The sequence below is a fragment of the Gopherus flavomarginatus genome, chromosome 5, assembly GCF_025201925.1.
Source record: "Gopherus flavomarginatus isolate rGopFla2 chromosome 5, rGopFla2.mat.asm, whole genome shotgun sequence".
Taxonomy (NCBI): Eukaryota; Metazoa; Chordata; order Testudines; family Testudinidae; genus Gopherus; species Gopherus flavomarginatus.
This window is the reverse complement of record NC_066621.1, coordinates 94,499,455-94,512,987: the sequence shown is the minus strand read 5'-3', so window position 1 is coordinate 94,512,987 and position 13,533 is coordinate 94,499,455. Positions and strand designations below refer to the sequence as shown.

The 13,533-nt window shown below is 43.4% G+C and overlaps 1 protein-coding gene across 2 annotated transcripts in view; it reads left to right on the top strand.

Moving 5' to 3' along the window:
- DPF3 (double PHD fingers 3) overlaps window positions 1-13,533 on the top strand; it is a 247,737-nt gene that overhangs the window by 18,290 nt on the left and 215,914 nt on the right. Inside the window, exon 1 of one of the 2 annotated variants that reach the window (XM_050953564.1) lies at window positions 12,676-12,734. The exons of the other annotated variant lie outside the window; for it this stretch is intronic. Within the exon in view, the coding sequence (XP_050809521.1) occupies window positions 12,703-12,734 (32 nt within the window). The 5' untranslated portion in view covers window positions 12,676-12,702. Of the gene's footprint in view, window positions 1-12,675; window positions 12,735-13,533 lie in introns of those variants that run through there. 2 annotated transcript variants of the gene reach the window in all.

The window sequence follows — 13,533 nt, the reverse complement described above, 5'->3', positions numbered from 1 at the left end:
AACTTTAAGCAAGTGAGTAGTCCTGCTGACTACCCAAAGGCATGTATGTAAATATCTGTTCTGAATTGAAAACAATATAGTTCCTATGTTTCTCCCATATGCCTTAGAAATGCCTATAAATAAAATAAAGGCCTTAGGAAAGTTGTTTGGAAATATGGTGGTTTCCTCATTATGCCATTAATCTGTCATCCTCCTGCTTTTCGCCACCTTGCAGAGCATGAAAACAACATTTTGCTCCTTGTGCAGATGTGCAGGTCAGAGTTCATTTACATGCTCAATAGAAAAGTTAGTTTTAGGATTCCACACAATAACCACCTATTCCAGTAGCATTCTGAATACTGTGGTAGCTGAGAAAAGCCAGGCTTGGGTGTCCCCAGTACCACAGTTTGGAATATTGCCAGCATCCATTGGAATACAACATGGTTACATTTGAATTTGGAATACAAGTGGAATTCTCATGTCCTATAAAAGTAGGGAACGAGTGACTGAGGGAAACAGCTGCATGGCTCTGGCATGGCAATTTACATACTGACCCTTGGTGTGTAACCTCAGTGCTCCAGAAGTTGGAATCCATTTCAGGAGATGGGCATTTATTTACCCGGGAAAAGCGCTAGCTGTTGAATTATTCTAAGTATATAAATAGAGTGAGAGAGTCGGCTGCTTGTCTGACCCCAGTGCAGACTTAATTAGCAAGTGCCTTTCACCTGCAGCAAATGTAAGTACAGTAAATCCCAGGCTGTATTTTTGATTTTATCCTTCCCCTTCTTCTCAAAATGGACTTGACCAATGCATCTGTCTGGGAGGGCAACCAGGGGTGATCATGGTTGCCTGAAGGGATTAATATTACATAGAGAGAGAGAAGGCTATTAATAAAAAGTATTCAAGAAGAATGACCCGAAGGTTAGGAGATAGTGGGAAGCTACTGTAGGCCCAGCAAGGGCAGCAAAGCATACAACTCAGTTTCATTTCTTGCTGTCATTTCTAAATGTTTGAAGAGTGGGCAAGATGCAACTGTAGGGCTTGATCCTGTAGCTATTATGTGTAAAGAACTCCCAGAAGCTTGGCACATGTCGCAGCTGCAGCATTGGGATCCAAATGTTGGTATTTTGTGGAGAGGATGATAAAGCCCTTAAGGAGGAGTGAATCCCCCTAAGGAAAACTGTGTGATAAAACATACTATTTTGTAATGCTTCAGCTTGCACAAAAGCAGTCACAGTATTGTCTTCATAAATATTTTTATTTACATCTAAATTGTTCTAATGCCTTTGAGTCCTAGTGCCCAAGTGCTATTGTCATCCACCAGGAGGGAGAAAAGGGTGTGCATGAGTGGGGGACATACCTTTGCCCTTCTCTGACCCTATTACACCACCTGTGATGATTACAAAGGTGAGGAGTTAGCACTTGACCAATCCCTGGTCCAACGCCTCCAAAGGGCATGCTTTTGCCCACTAAAAATCCCCTAAACTTTTGACAACCCTGAGCTTAGGCCCTGAGAGATCTTAGGTGTTCTGAGGTATAATCAGAAATAGTTTGTTGGCATCTTTTCTGATTTTGAAGATGGCTGGTGCACCCTTTCAAATACAGTGGTTGAAATGCCCCCGGACTGGCTCTGTCCTTCAGCAAAATGGGAAAGGATGAAAGCAGCCATTATTTACTTGTTCCCATAATATAAGAACTAGGGGCCACCAAATGAAATTAATAGGCAGTAGGTTTAAAACAAACAAAAGGAAGTTTTTCACACAGCACACAGTCAACCTGTGGAACTCCTTGCCTGAGGAGGTTGTGAAGGCTAGGACTATAACAGGGTTTAAAAGAGAGAAATTCAGGGAGGTTAAGTCCCTTAATGGCTATTAGCCAGGATAGGTAAGGAATGGTGTCCCTAGCCTATGTTTGTCAGAGGGTGGAAATGGATAGCAGGAGAGAGATCACTTGATCATTATCTGTTAGGTTCACTCCCTCTGGGACACCTGGCATTGGCCGCTGTCAGCAGACAGGATGCTGGGCTGGATGGACCTTTAGTCTGGCCCAGTATAGCCATTCTTATGTTCTTATGAAAGGAATAAGAAGATGGAGAACGTGTACTTTTGTGTGCAGCAGTGTTCAGGTGATGGAGATTGTGAGCCTTATGTGAAGATGGTGTGCTTGGACTATCACTTCACCCTGAAATACTAGGTGGTAACAATTCCTTTCTGTCTTGCTTGAGTGAGCCCTGTGGGACTTGGGTTACACACCTGGTATTGATATTAGTGACACTTATGGTGTCTTAACCTAGATGAAAGAATTTGATTTTTGGCCATACCAGCAAATATCTTGGCTGGAGCCATTGGAGCCTGCCTAGCCTCATAGATCCCAGGTACTATCTGTGGTATTGGGACTGTACACATCTGATTCGCCTCTCATTGATACTGGTGTAAATCAGGAGCACTAGTATCTCCACTGAAATCAATGGCATTTTTCTGATGTAAAACCAATGTGAGAGGAGAATCAGGCCCTATATGTATGCCTACTACACCCCTTGCCTAGCAGCCTTACATGGATGCTACAACAGAGCTGTACACATAGCCTCACAAGCAGCACGGTTAGTAGCAAAAATAGTACTGTGCCCTGCAGCAAGCAGTGTCCCATCAGCCGCCTTCTTCACTCAGAATTTTATAATAATCTTTGACAGGTATTTTTCAGCTCTCTTCTACAGAGACGATGCGGTATAATGAACTGAGGAAATGACTGGCAGCTGAGAATATCAAAGTTCTTATACTGTTTTGACACTAAGGGCCTTGTCTTCATTAGGGAAATTTATGCAAGGTAGCCACATAGGTACAAGTCCCTAATGTAGACACAGTCAACAGGTATAAATCAGTGCTTGCACAACTATGAATTAAACTAATATAATTTACACCTGGTCTATACTTAAAACTTAGGTTGATATAGCTATGTTGCTCAGGGGTGTGAAAAATTTGCACCTCTGAGCACCATCGCTTTGCCAACCTAACTCCTGGTGTAGATGCAGCTAGGTTGATAGAAGAATACTTCCATCAACCTAGCTATCATCGCTCAGAGAGGTGGAGTTCCAACAGAAATGGAAAAACCTCTTCAGTTGATGTAGGCTACATCTATGTTACGGCTTATGCTGACATAGCTATGGAGCCGTAGCTATGCTCCTATCATCCATATCATGTACATGTGGCCGTATCCTGATACGTCCTGTGTTGCACCAGTCCAGCATGTCTATATTAGGGGTTTGCACTGGTCTAACACCACCACTGCAAATTTCCTTAATGCTAGACAGGCTCAAATTTAAGATTGTGTCTACATTTAAACCACTACAACTGGTTGAAAATTAGAAAAAGAATTTTGTGAAAATTTTTGGAAGTTGATTCAATTTTGCAGGATTTGAGACAAAACTTTTTTTTTCAAAAATGTTCCAGAATATCTTTTTTGGGAAATAAAATGTTTTAATCCTTCTTCCGCCTCTCTGACAATAAAATACAATGCAAAAAAAAAAATAATGTCCAGGTGTCCTCCACCCCCCACTTTTTCATTTGTTTTTGACAAAAAAATATTTTTTGAGTGGACAGTTTTTTGGAAAAATTTAGACTAGCTGTAGCAGAAAGTGAGGCTTTCAGTAATATTTCAGTCCTACATATACTACAAAAATAAACATTTTGGACCATGTTATAACATGGCTTTTTTCCTTGCTTGTGTTAACAGAAAAAAAATTATAAACAAGAGGCAGACTGGAAAAAAAAGTGGTGGTACTTTCTCAAGCTCTGCCCACGACCCAAGGCTTCAACCGCCGTCACTTCCACCCACTCATGATGCCAAATAAAATACCAGTGTCAGCAAATTGAGCATGTCTTCATAACATCTTCATCATGACTCTCCTTTCTTATATGTTTTGATCAGCAGTGATATTGATGCTTATTTCAGAGTTAACACCCCATTGAGATGAAAGGGCCAATTTATACTACTGAGAGCTATTGTTTAAACCTGCTTGCACATTCAGACCATGTCTATGCTACAGGGACTATAGCTGCATAGCTATGGTGCCATAGCTATGCCAGCATAACCCTGAGGCATAGATGCAGACCAGAGCAACAGAAGGGTTTTTCCCCAGTGCGATAGGAAATTCATCTCCTTGAGCAGTGATAGTTAGGTTTATGGAAGCATTCTTACATTTTCCTAGCTGCATCTACACTGAGGGTTAGGTTGGCGTATTTGTGGCACTCAGGGGTGTGGGATTTTCACACCTTTGAGAGCCATAGCTATGTTGACCTAAGTTTTAAGTGTAGGCCAGGTCTCAGAATTTATCTTCACAAACACCAGGGCTAAATAACTTATTTTAAAATGAAATAATAATAATACCCAGCTTTAAACGGAGCTTTTCAGCAGTAGATCTCAAAGTGCTTCACAGAGGTGGTCAGTAAATTTACCAGGATCCTATGACTACAGAGGTGTTAAGAGGGTCATTCTACCTTGAAAGGTCCCTTGCAATATGTACTCTCTACTTATGCTAAAAAATCTGTTCCACCTTGCATGTTGCTGTGACTCTGAAAGTACCTTTGCCAGACCTGAAGAAGAGTTCTGTGTGGCTCAAAAGCTTGCCTCTCTCTCGCCAACAGAAATTGGTTCAATAAAAGATATCACCCCACCTACCTTGTCTCTCTACCAAGGTTAAAGCATGGTTACCTAACATGGTTGTGAAATGTACTTTTCTATTCACTCAGGCAAACGGAAGTCATGTTATAATACTCTTGGGCCACAATCATATTTAAAAAGAGTTACAGCTGCATAGAGGCAGTGTCTCAGGCTCCAACTACATCACTGTGATAATTAGACTTGTCAGAAACCAATGTGTATATTTTATCATATCAGTGGATAATATCGATGTTTATTTCTAAGCATTTTTTATTTTTATTGATTTACATTTTCACAATTATGGGAAATAATGGGTGTGTGTATCAGACAATAGGGGAGTTAGTTAATATTTATTTAATTACAGTAGGTGTTGAGATTCAAAAAGTTAAAGCTTTATAACAGTTAACACAGAAATTGTCAACATCACATCAATATTCAAAGTACATATCTTTAAATTGAACATTAATAAGTTCTCAAACAGCATTTTTCTTACTTTTTCTATCTGTATATTTTGATTACTATTGATGGAAATATTTTTTTCAGTGAAGTGAATGTTTACCAACATTTACTGATAAAAATACAATCCTTCCAGCTACAATGGTGGCAGGAGACCTGGCTGTCTCATGTTTATCCCGTGACCTTATTAAAATCTAATTAAAAATTATAGGGAAGACCAAACCTAAGTGTTATCCTGGACAGTGTAAATCTTTTGCCTGGAGATGATAATACAGTTAATCCCCATCTATCAAATTTTATCATGTTTATATCTTGGTCAGAGAAGAAATGTGGTCCCCTGATTTGGTTATTGCTGTGCCAAAGACAGGGTCTTGTTTATCTATGTCAGAATGGTGATATGAAGATTTATTAGTTAATGCTGAAGATGGAAAGCACAAGGTATTATAACCTGGTAGTACTCCACCACTCCATTTACTACTGCAAGGCTTCTGTGTTCTTATAAGGCAGTTTGGAATAATTTATTTTTCCCCAGTGTGACTCTTTGCATATCTTATTCGTAAAGGTGTTCCTACCAATCATTTGTAAAAATACCTCAACTATAGCAGGGTGTGCTGAATACACCAGTGGCCAGGCTAAGGGGGGCATTATTAAAGTGGAGATAGACCTGGACCAGAACCAGAGATCTGAGACATCCATCCTCTCCTCAGGCTTTGGGAAACTTCAGCCTGAGATCTGAATTCAGATGTGAACTTTGCAGCACTTTCTCAGCTTTATTTGAACAACCCATTTTTAAACAAAAGGGACCTAAGTCTGAGCCTCCTGGGGTGGATGTAACTCAGTTGGAGAGCCAGTGGAGTGATATTGGCATAAAACTATGTGAGATTAGAATCAGGCCTCGTGTGTGGAATAAATCTTGCTAGCCTACAGGCATTCAGCACATGTTGCTACAGTGGAGGGAATTTTGCTTTTTAAAGAAAAGATTGCAGGTCACCTTTTGAGAACGTGACTCCTGAAGTTGTAAAGAATGAATCATTGGTGCTGATTATACTTCGTCCATGCAGCTCTGCAGTTACCCTTGTTCTGCTGACTATATAAGATTTGGGTGATGTGTTTGTAGAGGGTGTTGAGTCTGGAACTTTGACACTCTGATATCTTTCTCTCTTTACTTTGAATTACTGAACTACTGGTGGAGATCAAAGAAATGGGGAGGAGGGCTGACAAGGAACAGTGCATGCAAGATGTCTGCAGAGCTTTAAATAAATAAAAAGGGGTTAAGTTCCTAAATCAGTTACAGAATATCGGTAGACATGGGGCCCTGTTTTGCAAACACAGAACTGCACCTGAAGTTGAGAACTTCCATGCATGGAGCACACTTACAGGCTTCGGTCCTTACAAAGCACTGTCCATATCAAATCCACATGTTACAAATATAGGTGTGTGCTACTGATCACACCTTAGATTGTTACAGCTGAAATAATGTTTTAGCTCTAGTAGCTTTTTTACCATTTTTATCTATTAGTTTGCCTTTTGCATTTTCTTCAGCCTGGAAAATTAAACAGGCAGGTCAGTTTCACTTCAGTTTCTAGTTGACTTCACTTTCCAGTTCTCAAGCAGTTGTCTTTATGTTCCCAACTGTGCTGGGGAGTGTATAAGTAAAAACCTCAGCAAACTTCATTAAAACTTAAAAAAGAGAAAAAAATAATGAATCTATTTCAAAAGGGTGAAACTCACCCATGATGCCCAGCATCCCCAGAAAAATGGAGGTCTTGCATACAGGCTGTGCAGGGTGACCGTGAGCCCATGCATCCCCTACACTACACGGAAAGGAGAACTGCACTGGCCCCATTGAGACCAGTGAAGAGAAGTCTGAAATGGGGTAGGTCAGAGGAGTAGTCACAGGAGTCAATAGTCCAGTGGCTGAAACGTCCCCATCACCTATGCAATTGGTATGGAGGAACTACAGCTGCTGTTCTGCTGCAGGGATGGTAACATGTTGCTCATCAGCCCTGATTTGAAGGGGTGGGTTTCACCTCTTCAAGCCCTTCACATTCCATCCACATAGAACCTGAATGCTCAGGCTTTGTAGTGGGTAGAATTAGATTTTATTAAAAAAACAAACAAAAACCCAAACCTGCTCCTCCCATCCCCGCATCACCACCAAGTTTTGCTGAGGGTCTTGTGCAGCATGCGTGAGTTTTACCCTACAAGAATAGACTCATTATTTTTTCTCTCTTTTTTAAGTTTTAATGCAGTTTGTTTAGGTTTTTATTTGTATGTTCCCTATACTGCTGGGAAGCATATACCTACCTACTTTTATAACACTAAATATTTTAAAAGCATTTCCATCTTCTAGCAATCTCCCTGCTGTGATTTAGGTGGCTTTGAGTGATGTCATCAACTCTTAAGTGGGGATCATAAAACCCTGAATTCAGGACTTGGTGGGTTAATAAATGAGAAAATGTGTGTATTTTGGTCTTTATTCTCCACTGACACTGCAAATCAGCAGTCACAATTGATCAGTGGAGTCACACTGGTATATAACCAATGTTCCTGAGAGGAGAATGGGTCCCAAAAATTTCATTCACATGTAATCAGGTAATGATGAAGGTTATGTGTGTGCTAATGGGTATAAAATTGGAATCCATGAGAGTGTGATGTAAAGGTTTTATGAGCATGAGTTTGTGATGGTCACATTACTCACAAGAGGTGAAGCCAACAGGAAGTTATTTAGGTCATTTCAAACAGGGGTCTATAAAATCTCCCACACCATACCATCATGTATTTTTATGACATTACATGTTACTGACAATGTATTCTAGAAATGTTTTAGAGTTAAAAAATATTTGGTACTGTTTTTATATCCTGCCAGTAAAGCTTCATGCCTTAGTTACTATGGGCCAGATTCTCCATTTCTCTGGTATTGCAAAGTTGCCTTCAAGCTGCATCCAAAGATCCTTGAATGGCATAACAGTACTGTAGTTACTCTTATGCCACTCCCTTCTTCTGACCATTGGCATATGGCAGCAATGGCCACACTTACTGCCCTTCTGAGCTGCATACAACAACCTTCAGAGCCGGGGCTTGGGGCTTCAGCCCCGCAGCAGGTTGGTGGGGCTCGGGGATTCTGTCCAGTTACAGAATATCTGTAGACATGGAGCTGTTTTGCAAACACAGACCTGCACCTAAAGTTGAGAACTTCCATGCATGGAGCACACTTACAGGCTTTGGTCCTTACAAAGCACTGTCCATATCAAATCCACATATTACAAATATAGGTGTGTGCCTCAGCCTCATCTGTTACGCCTGCTGAGGCTCGGGACTTCAGGCCCACAGGAGGTGCCTGCCAGGTCTCAGGGCTCCACCCCAGTGGGAAGGGGGATCTTGGGGCTTCAGCCCCATAGGTCGCGCCTGCTGGGTATTGGGGCTTCAGCCCTGCAAGAGGTGCCTGCTGGGGTTTGGAGCTCTAGCTCATTAGAAAGGGAGGTCTCGGGGCTTCATCCTCACAGGGTACACCTGTTGGGGCTTCAGCCCCATTCCTGGGAATCCCTGAGCCCTGGCAGATGTGCCTTGTGGGGCTGAAGCCCTGACACCTGGTGTGCAGAAGCCCTGAGTACCACCCCCCCAGTCCGGTAGGTGGAGAATGGGGGGGCTCTTCAAGCCGCATATGAATGGTAAAAGAGCTGCGGTTTGGATACCCCTTGCAGATGGGGAATGGTAGGAGAAAATAGGGTGGGTCAAAGGTTTTTCTTATGCTCAGAAGATGGTGGCTGCTGTAACAGCCTAGATGGTTGGGATTGATGGCAGCTAGTTAGAGGCTGGGACTGGCTTAGCATATGAATGGCCTAAGGATCAGGGGAGCATCAAGATAGTTTAAAACATTGCAACTTCCTCCCTACTCGGCTTCACCAAGAGCTTATTGCCCACAGCTCAGGAATGTGCCCATGAGTCCAACTGTACAGAGCCCAATGAGACTCATTAAACTTCTAAAGATATCTAACCCAGCTTTTGTATACTTTAAAAATGTCATCATTTACAGTACTCTATCATAGGACTTACCATTGCTTGGAGAGAGTGTTGGTGTCTCCTCTTCCCAGTGGCATAAATCTCCAACTTCTACCACAGTAGGGCACAGGTTGGGTTTATATTCTTTAATATAGAGAAAAATTGTCTGTTGCCCGTCCTGGGCCTCAGGACAATACATTAAATATATTAAAATTAGGTTAAAACTTCCTTTATGGGGGATAGAAGAAGAAGAATCAAAATAGATCAATAAATTCCTCATATCTGTAGGATGGGTGGGCTGTAGGTCTGGAAGCAAAGTTGTAACTTTGCGGGAGGAAATTCTACGTTTTGGGAAGAGAAAGACAAAACATTTCTGGAGTAGGTTTGTTTAACTCAATGGTTCTCAACCAGGGGTATGCTCATTGCTGGGGTATGTAGAGGTCTTCCAAGAGCACATTAACTCATCTAAGTATTTGCACAGTTTTACAACAGGCTACATAAAAAGCGCTAACGAAGTTGGTATAAACTAGAATTTCATACAGTGACTTGTTTATGCTGCTCAGTATACTATACACTGAAATGTAAGTACAGTATTTATATTCCAACAGATTTATTTTATCATTATATGGTAAAAATGAGAAAGTGAGCAAAATTTCAGTCATAATGCGCTGTGACACTCTTTTGTATTTTTATGTCTGATTTTATAAGCAGTTTTAAAAAGAGAGAGAACTTGGGGGTGCGCAAGACAAAATCAGAATCCTGAAAGGGGTACAGTAATCTGGAAAGGTTGAAAGACATTTTAACTAAAATAACAGCTGTCTGAAGTTGCTCAGGGACTGGGAATGTTACAATAAATTCTTTGGAGATGGATTAGGGAGCATAATACAACTGAGGCAGTGAACGGGACACAATAAGTTATTTACGCACATAGCTTTGCAATTTATCCCATGGTTATAAAATGTATCATGGGGCTGCAGTTTACCACATGAATATCACCTTCATGCATGTGGTACCCACTGCTCCCTCTAATTTTTCCCACATATGCACAGAATGAATTTTGTTATGTGCACCAAAATGAAGGTGATGTATTACTATGGGATGCGGGCTCTGAGGTGGGGCCAGGGATGAAGGAGTTTGGGGTGCAAGCTGCCCCGAGGCTACAGCAAGGAGAGAGGACTCCCACCAGCTCTCTCTCCCTGCAGCAGCACCTGGGCTGGAGGAGAGGCACCTCTCCCTGCTGCGGCAGCTCCGGGGCTGAGGCCTTGGGATAGGCACCTCTCCTATGGCTGCACTAGGTCCAGGCCAGGCTGGGGCTAGTTTGGGGCCAGGGGAGGGGCACCTCTCCCCTGGCCACAGCAGGTCCAGGGCTGGGGGAGAGGCATCTCTCCCCGCCGCAGCCATGAGCACCTGCATGGCGCTTAATAGGCTGCTGTGTGGCTGCGTGGCTCAGAGGGAACTTAGTGGTACGCATCGGTCTATAAAAATAAATGTTATATAAATAAATCTATGCTCACCTAGTGATAATTGTGACCTCTCTGTGTGGCAGTTCAAAGCCAGTAAGAATTTTTCTAAGACAGTGGAGATAGAACCAATATTCTCCTACCATTTGAGCTAAAGGAGAGTGCCAGCAAGATAAAGCCTATGACACACAGTTAAGCAGTTCTGATGCCTCTAGCATAGGTCATTGGTACCTGAACATGTTATCCTGTTCATTTCTCTCTTTCTCTTTGAGTATGTCACCCATGCATTTACAAAAATTTTGCAGTTTGCAGCTGACTTTCTCTGTGGCCAACCGGCAGGGGCGGCTCCAGGCCCCAGCACATCAAGTGTGTGCTTGAGGCGGCAAGCCGCGGGAGTGCTCTGCCAGTGCCATGACGGTGGCAGGCAGGCTGCCCTCCACGACTTGCCTGCGGAGGGTCCGCTGGTCCCGCGGCTTTGGCGGACCTCCCGCAGGTGTGCCACGTGGTCCCGTGGTTTTGGAGGGACTAACGGACCAGCCGACCGTCCACAGGCAAGCCGCGGCTGGCAGCCTGCCTGCCCTGCTTGGGGTGGCAAAATTCCTAGAGCCGCCCCTGCCAACCGGGAAGTGTCAAACATGAGGTTCCTAAGTCACATCCAGTGCCATCTGGGCCATTATTATATTAAAACTATTATAAGAAGCTTTGGCCTCTTTGGCCCCTTTCTTAATTCAGCCCTGTGTTCCAGAAGTGCTGCTTTCTCAAACCTCTTTTGACACCCAAACAGATCACAAAACATTGATACTTTCAACTGTCTGGGTCCGGAATGATTGAAATCAAAGGCCATGATCCTTATTCTCCTCTCCCTTATACTGGCTTCACAGCAGTATAATTTAATTGACTTCACTTGAGTTTCTCCAGATACTTATTGGTGTGAAGAGAGGAGAATCAGGCTTCTGTTTCCCTATTTGGGGTTAGAGGATGCCTGAAGGGAAGGGAGACCTTTGAGAGAGGGAGAAATGTTGTAAGGCAAAGCCTGCATGAATATCAGACAGGAAGAAACGTCTTAGGTCTGAGTCTGATCTTGCTTATACTAGATCAATGCTGGTGTAACTTCACTGATTTCAGTGAAGTCACTTCTGATTTACAGTAGTGTGAGATCAGAATTAGCCACGTCTCCAGTGTCTTCGCTCATGCTGGATAATTCATTTGCAAACGCTTTTAATTAGTCACAGGTAAACTCTGACTTCCTGGAGTTGGTGCCTCTCCCAGAAATGGACTTTTAACTACAGCTGTATCTGTTCCAGAACTCTTGCCTCCAAGTTACTCTGCTACCATGCAAGTAGGTGTCATATGAAATGTAGGTTAAAATCCTTCCCCCTCCCTTTCTCTATGGTGAAAGATCAGAGGCCCAGGTCTCAACATGCTAGACAAGACAATCACTTCAGAAGTTGCTTTGTGGGGAAAACAGAAAACAGGCAGGCAGGCAGTTTGGCCACTGTGCATTATGTAACCAGTGCACTGGCTGCAGGAGCTGGATGACTGACATTGAGAAATTCCTAGGGGAGGGGGAGAGGGTGCTGCCCTGGAGTCACTATAAACGATAGTTCTAAGAAACCTGAAGGGGAAAGTGGCTTTAGGTAAAGGGAAACAAACTGGGAATAATAATAATAATCTGCTGCAGCACCAAATGTCAGTACACATGTCATTTATTTTTCTGATTAAATGACATGCATCCAGCCTTGGCACATGAATAAGGGGGCATGCCATTTGGGAAATGAAAGGCAGCCACAGCAATAAAAAAAGACAATGTATTTTCCCTCATTTCTTTCTTTCGATTTCTTGACATTAAAAGCCACATAACTCCAAAGAGTCTTCTGCTCCTCATCCTAGCCCCCCTCAATCTAGTTCGGTGTGGTGACAGGCCCTTGGATGTGTTACTGCCCCTTTAAGACCTGCTCTCTTCCAGTTCCACAGAAAGGGAGTGACCTCTGGGCTTTGACAGCTCCCCTAATAACTAGCACAGCCTAGGCTCCGCCCACAGCCCCGGATTGGGCAGCGGGCCGGTATCCCATCCTCTGATTGGCTGGGCGCTTCCCCTGAGCGAACCTTTAGAACTCCGAGACACAATATTCTGTTACATTGTAGCAAAATGGCGACTGTCATTCACAACCCCCTGAAAGCGTAAGTAGGAATAAAAAATGTACATATTCCGCGTGGTTTAAATATGAAAAAAGGCGCCTTTCCGATGCTGCTGCCTGCCTGAGCCCGGTGCTTCCAGCCTCCCAGCTGATCTCTCCTCCCTCCCTCCCTCCTTTCTGACTCCTCTCTTTTTGTGCAACACACACAGACGTCTTGCTCTGAAATTAATAAGAAGAAATTGTTACATTTGTGTTGTGATTAATTGGCTGGCCGGGAGGAAGAGAGATTTGAGTTCTGAAGGGGAGGATGGCCGCGGGGCTTCTTGCAGCTCTTGGGGCTGCGTGGATCTTGGAAACGGCAAGATCCTGCAGGACCCCTGAGGGGTGCTTGCACTTGACAAAGTCCTGAGCCTGGCGTCCGGGCTGGCTTCCCTCGCCACAACCCAGTGTCCAAGGGTGACGGAGCGGTCCTGGGAATCGAGGGCATTATTATTGGTTTTGCCGCGCTCCGACAGCAGTTCGGAGTTTTGTTTTGCAAACCTTCTTGGAGTTGGGAAGACTTGAAGAGGGGGAAAGAATCAGCCACAGCGTTTCCTAGCCGGGCAGCAGGGGCATTGCAATTACACTTCGGCTTGTGTGCGAGGAAGAGAGAGCCGGACTTGCCTGAAATGAATGACTCGGGGTCACTGATGGTTGATTTTTAGGCAGGAAGTCTAGAGAGCTCTTTGCGTACGGGAGGTTTTCGCTCTTAAAAGTGGCAACGAGAGTTGATTGTGTTTCCATTTTGGGAAGGACACACTGATTACCGAAATCCGCTTGGGTGTAAATGAGGGCAGAATTTG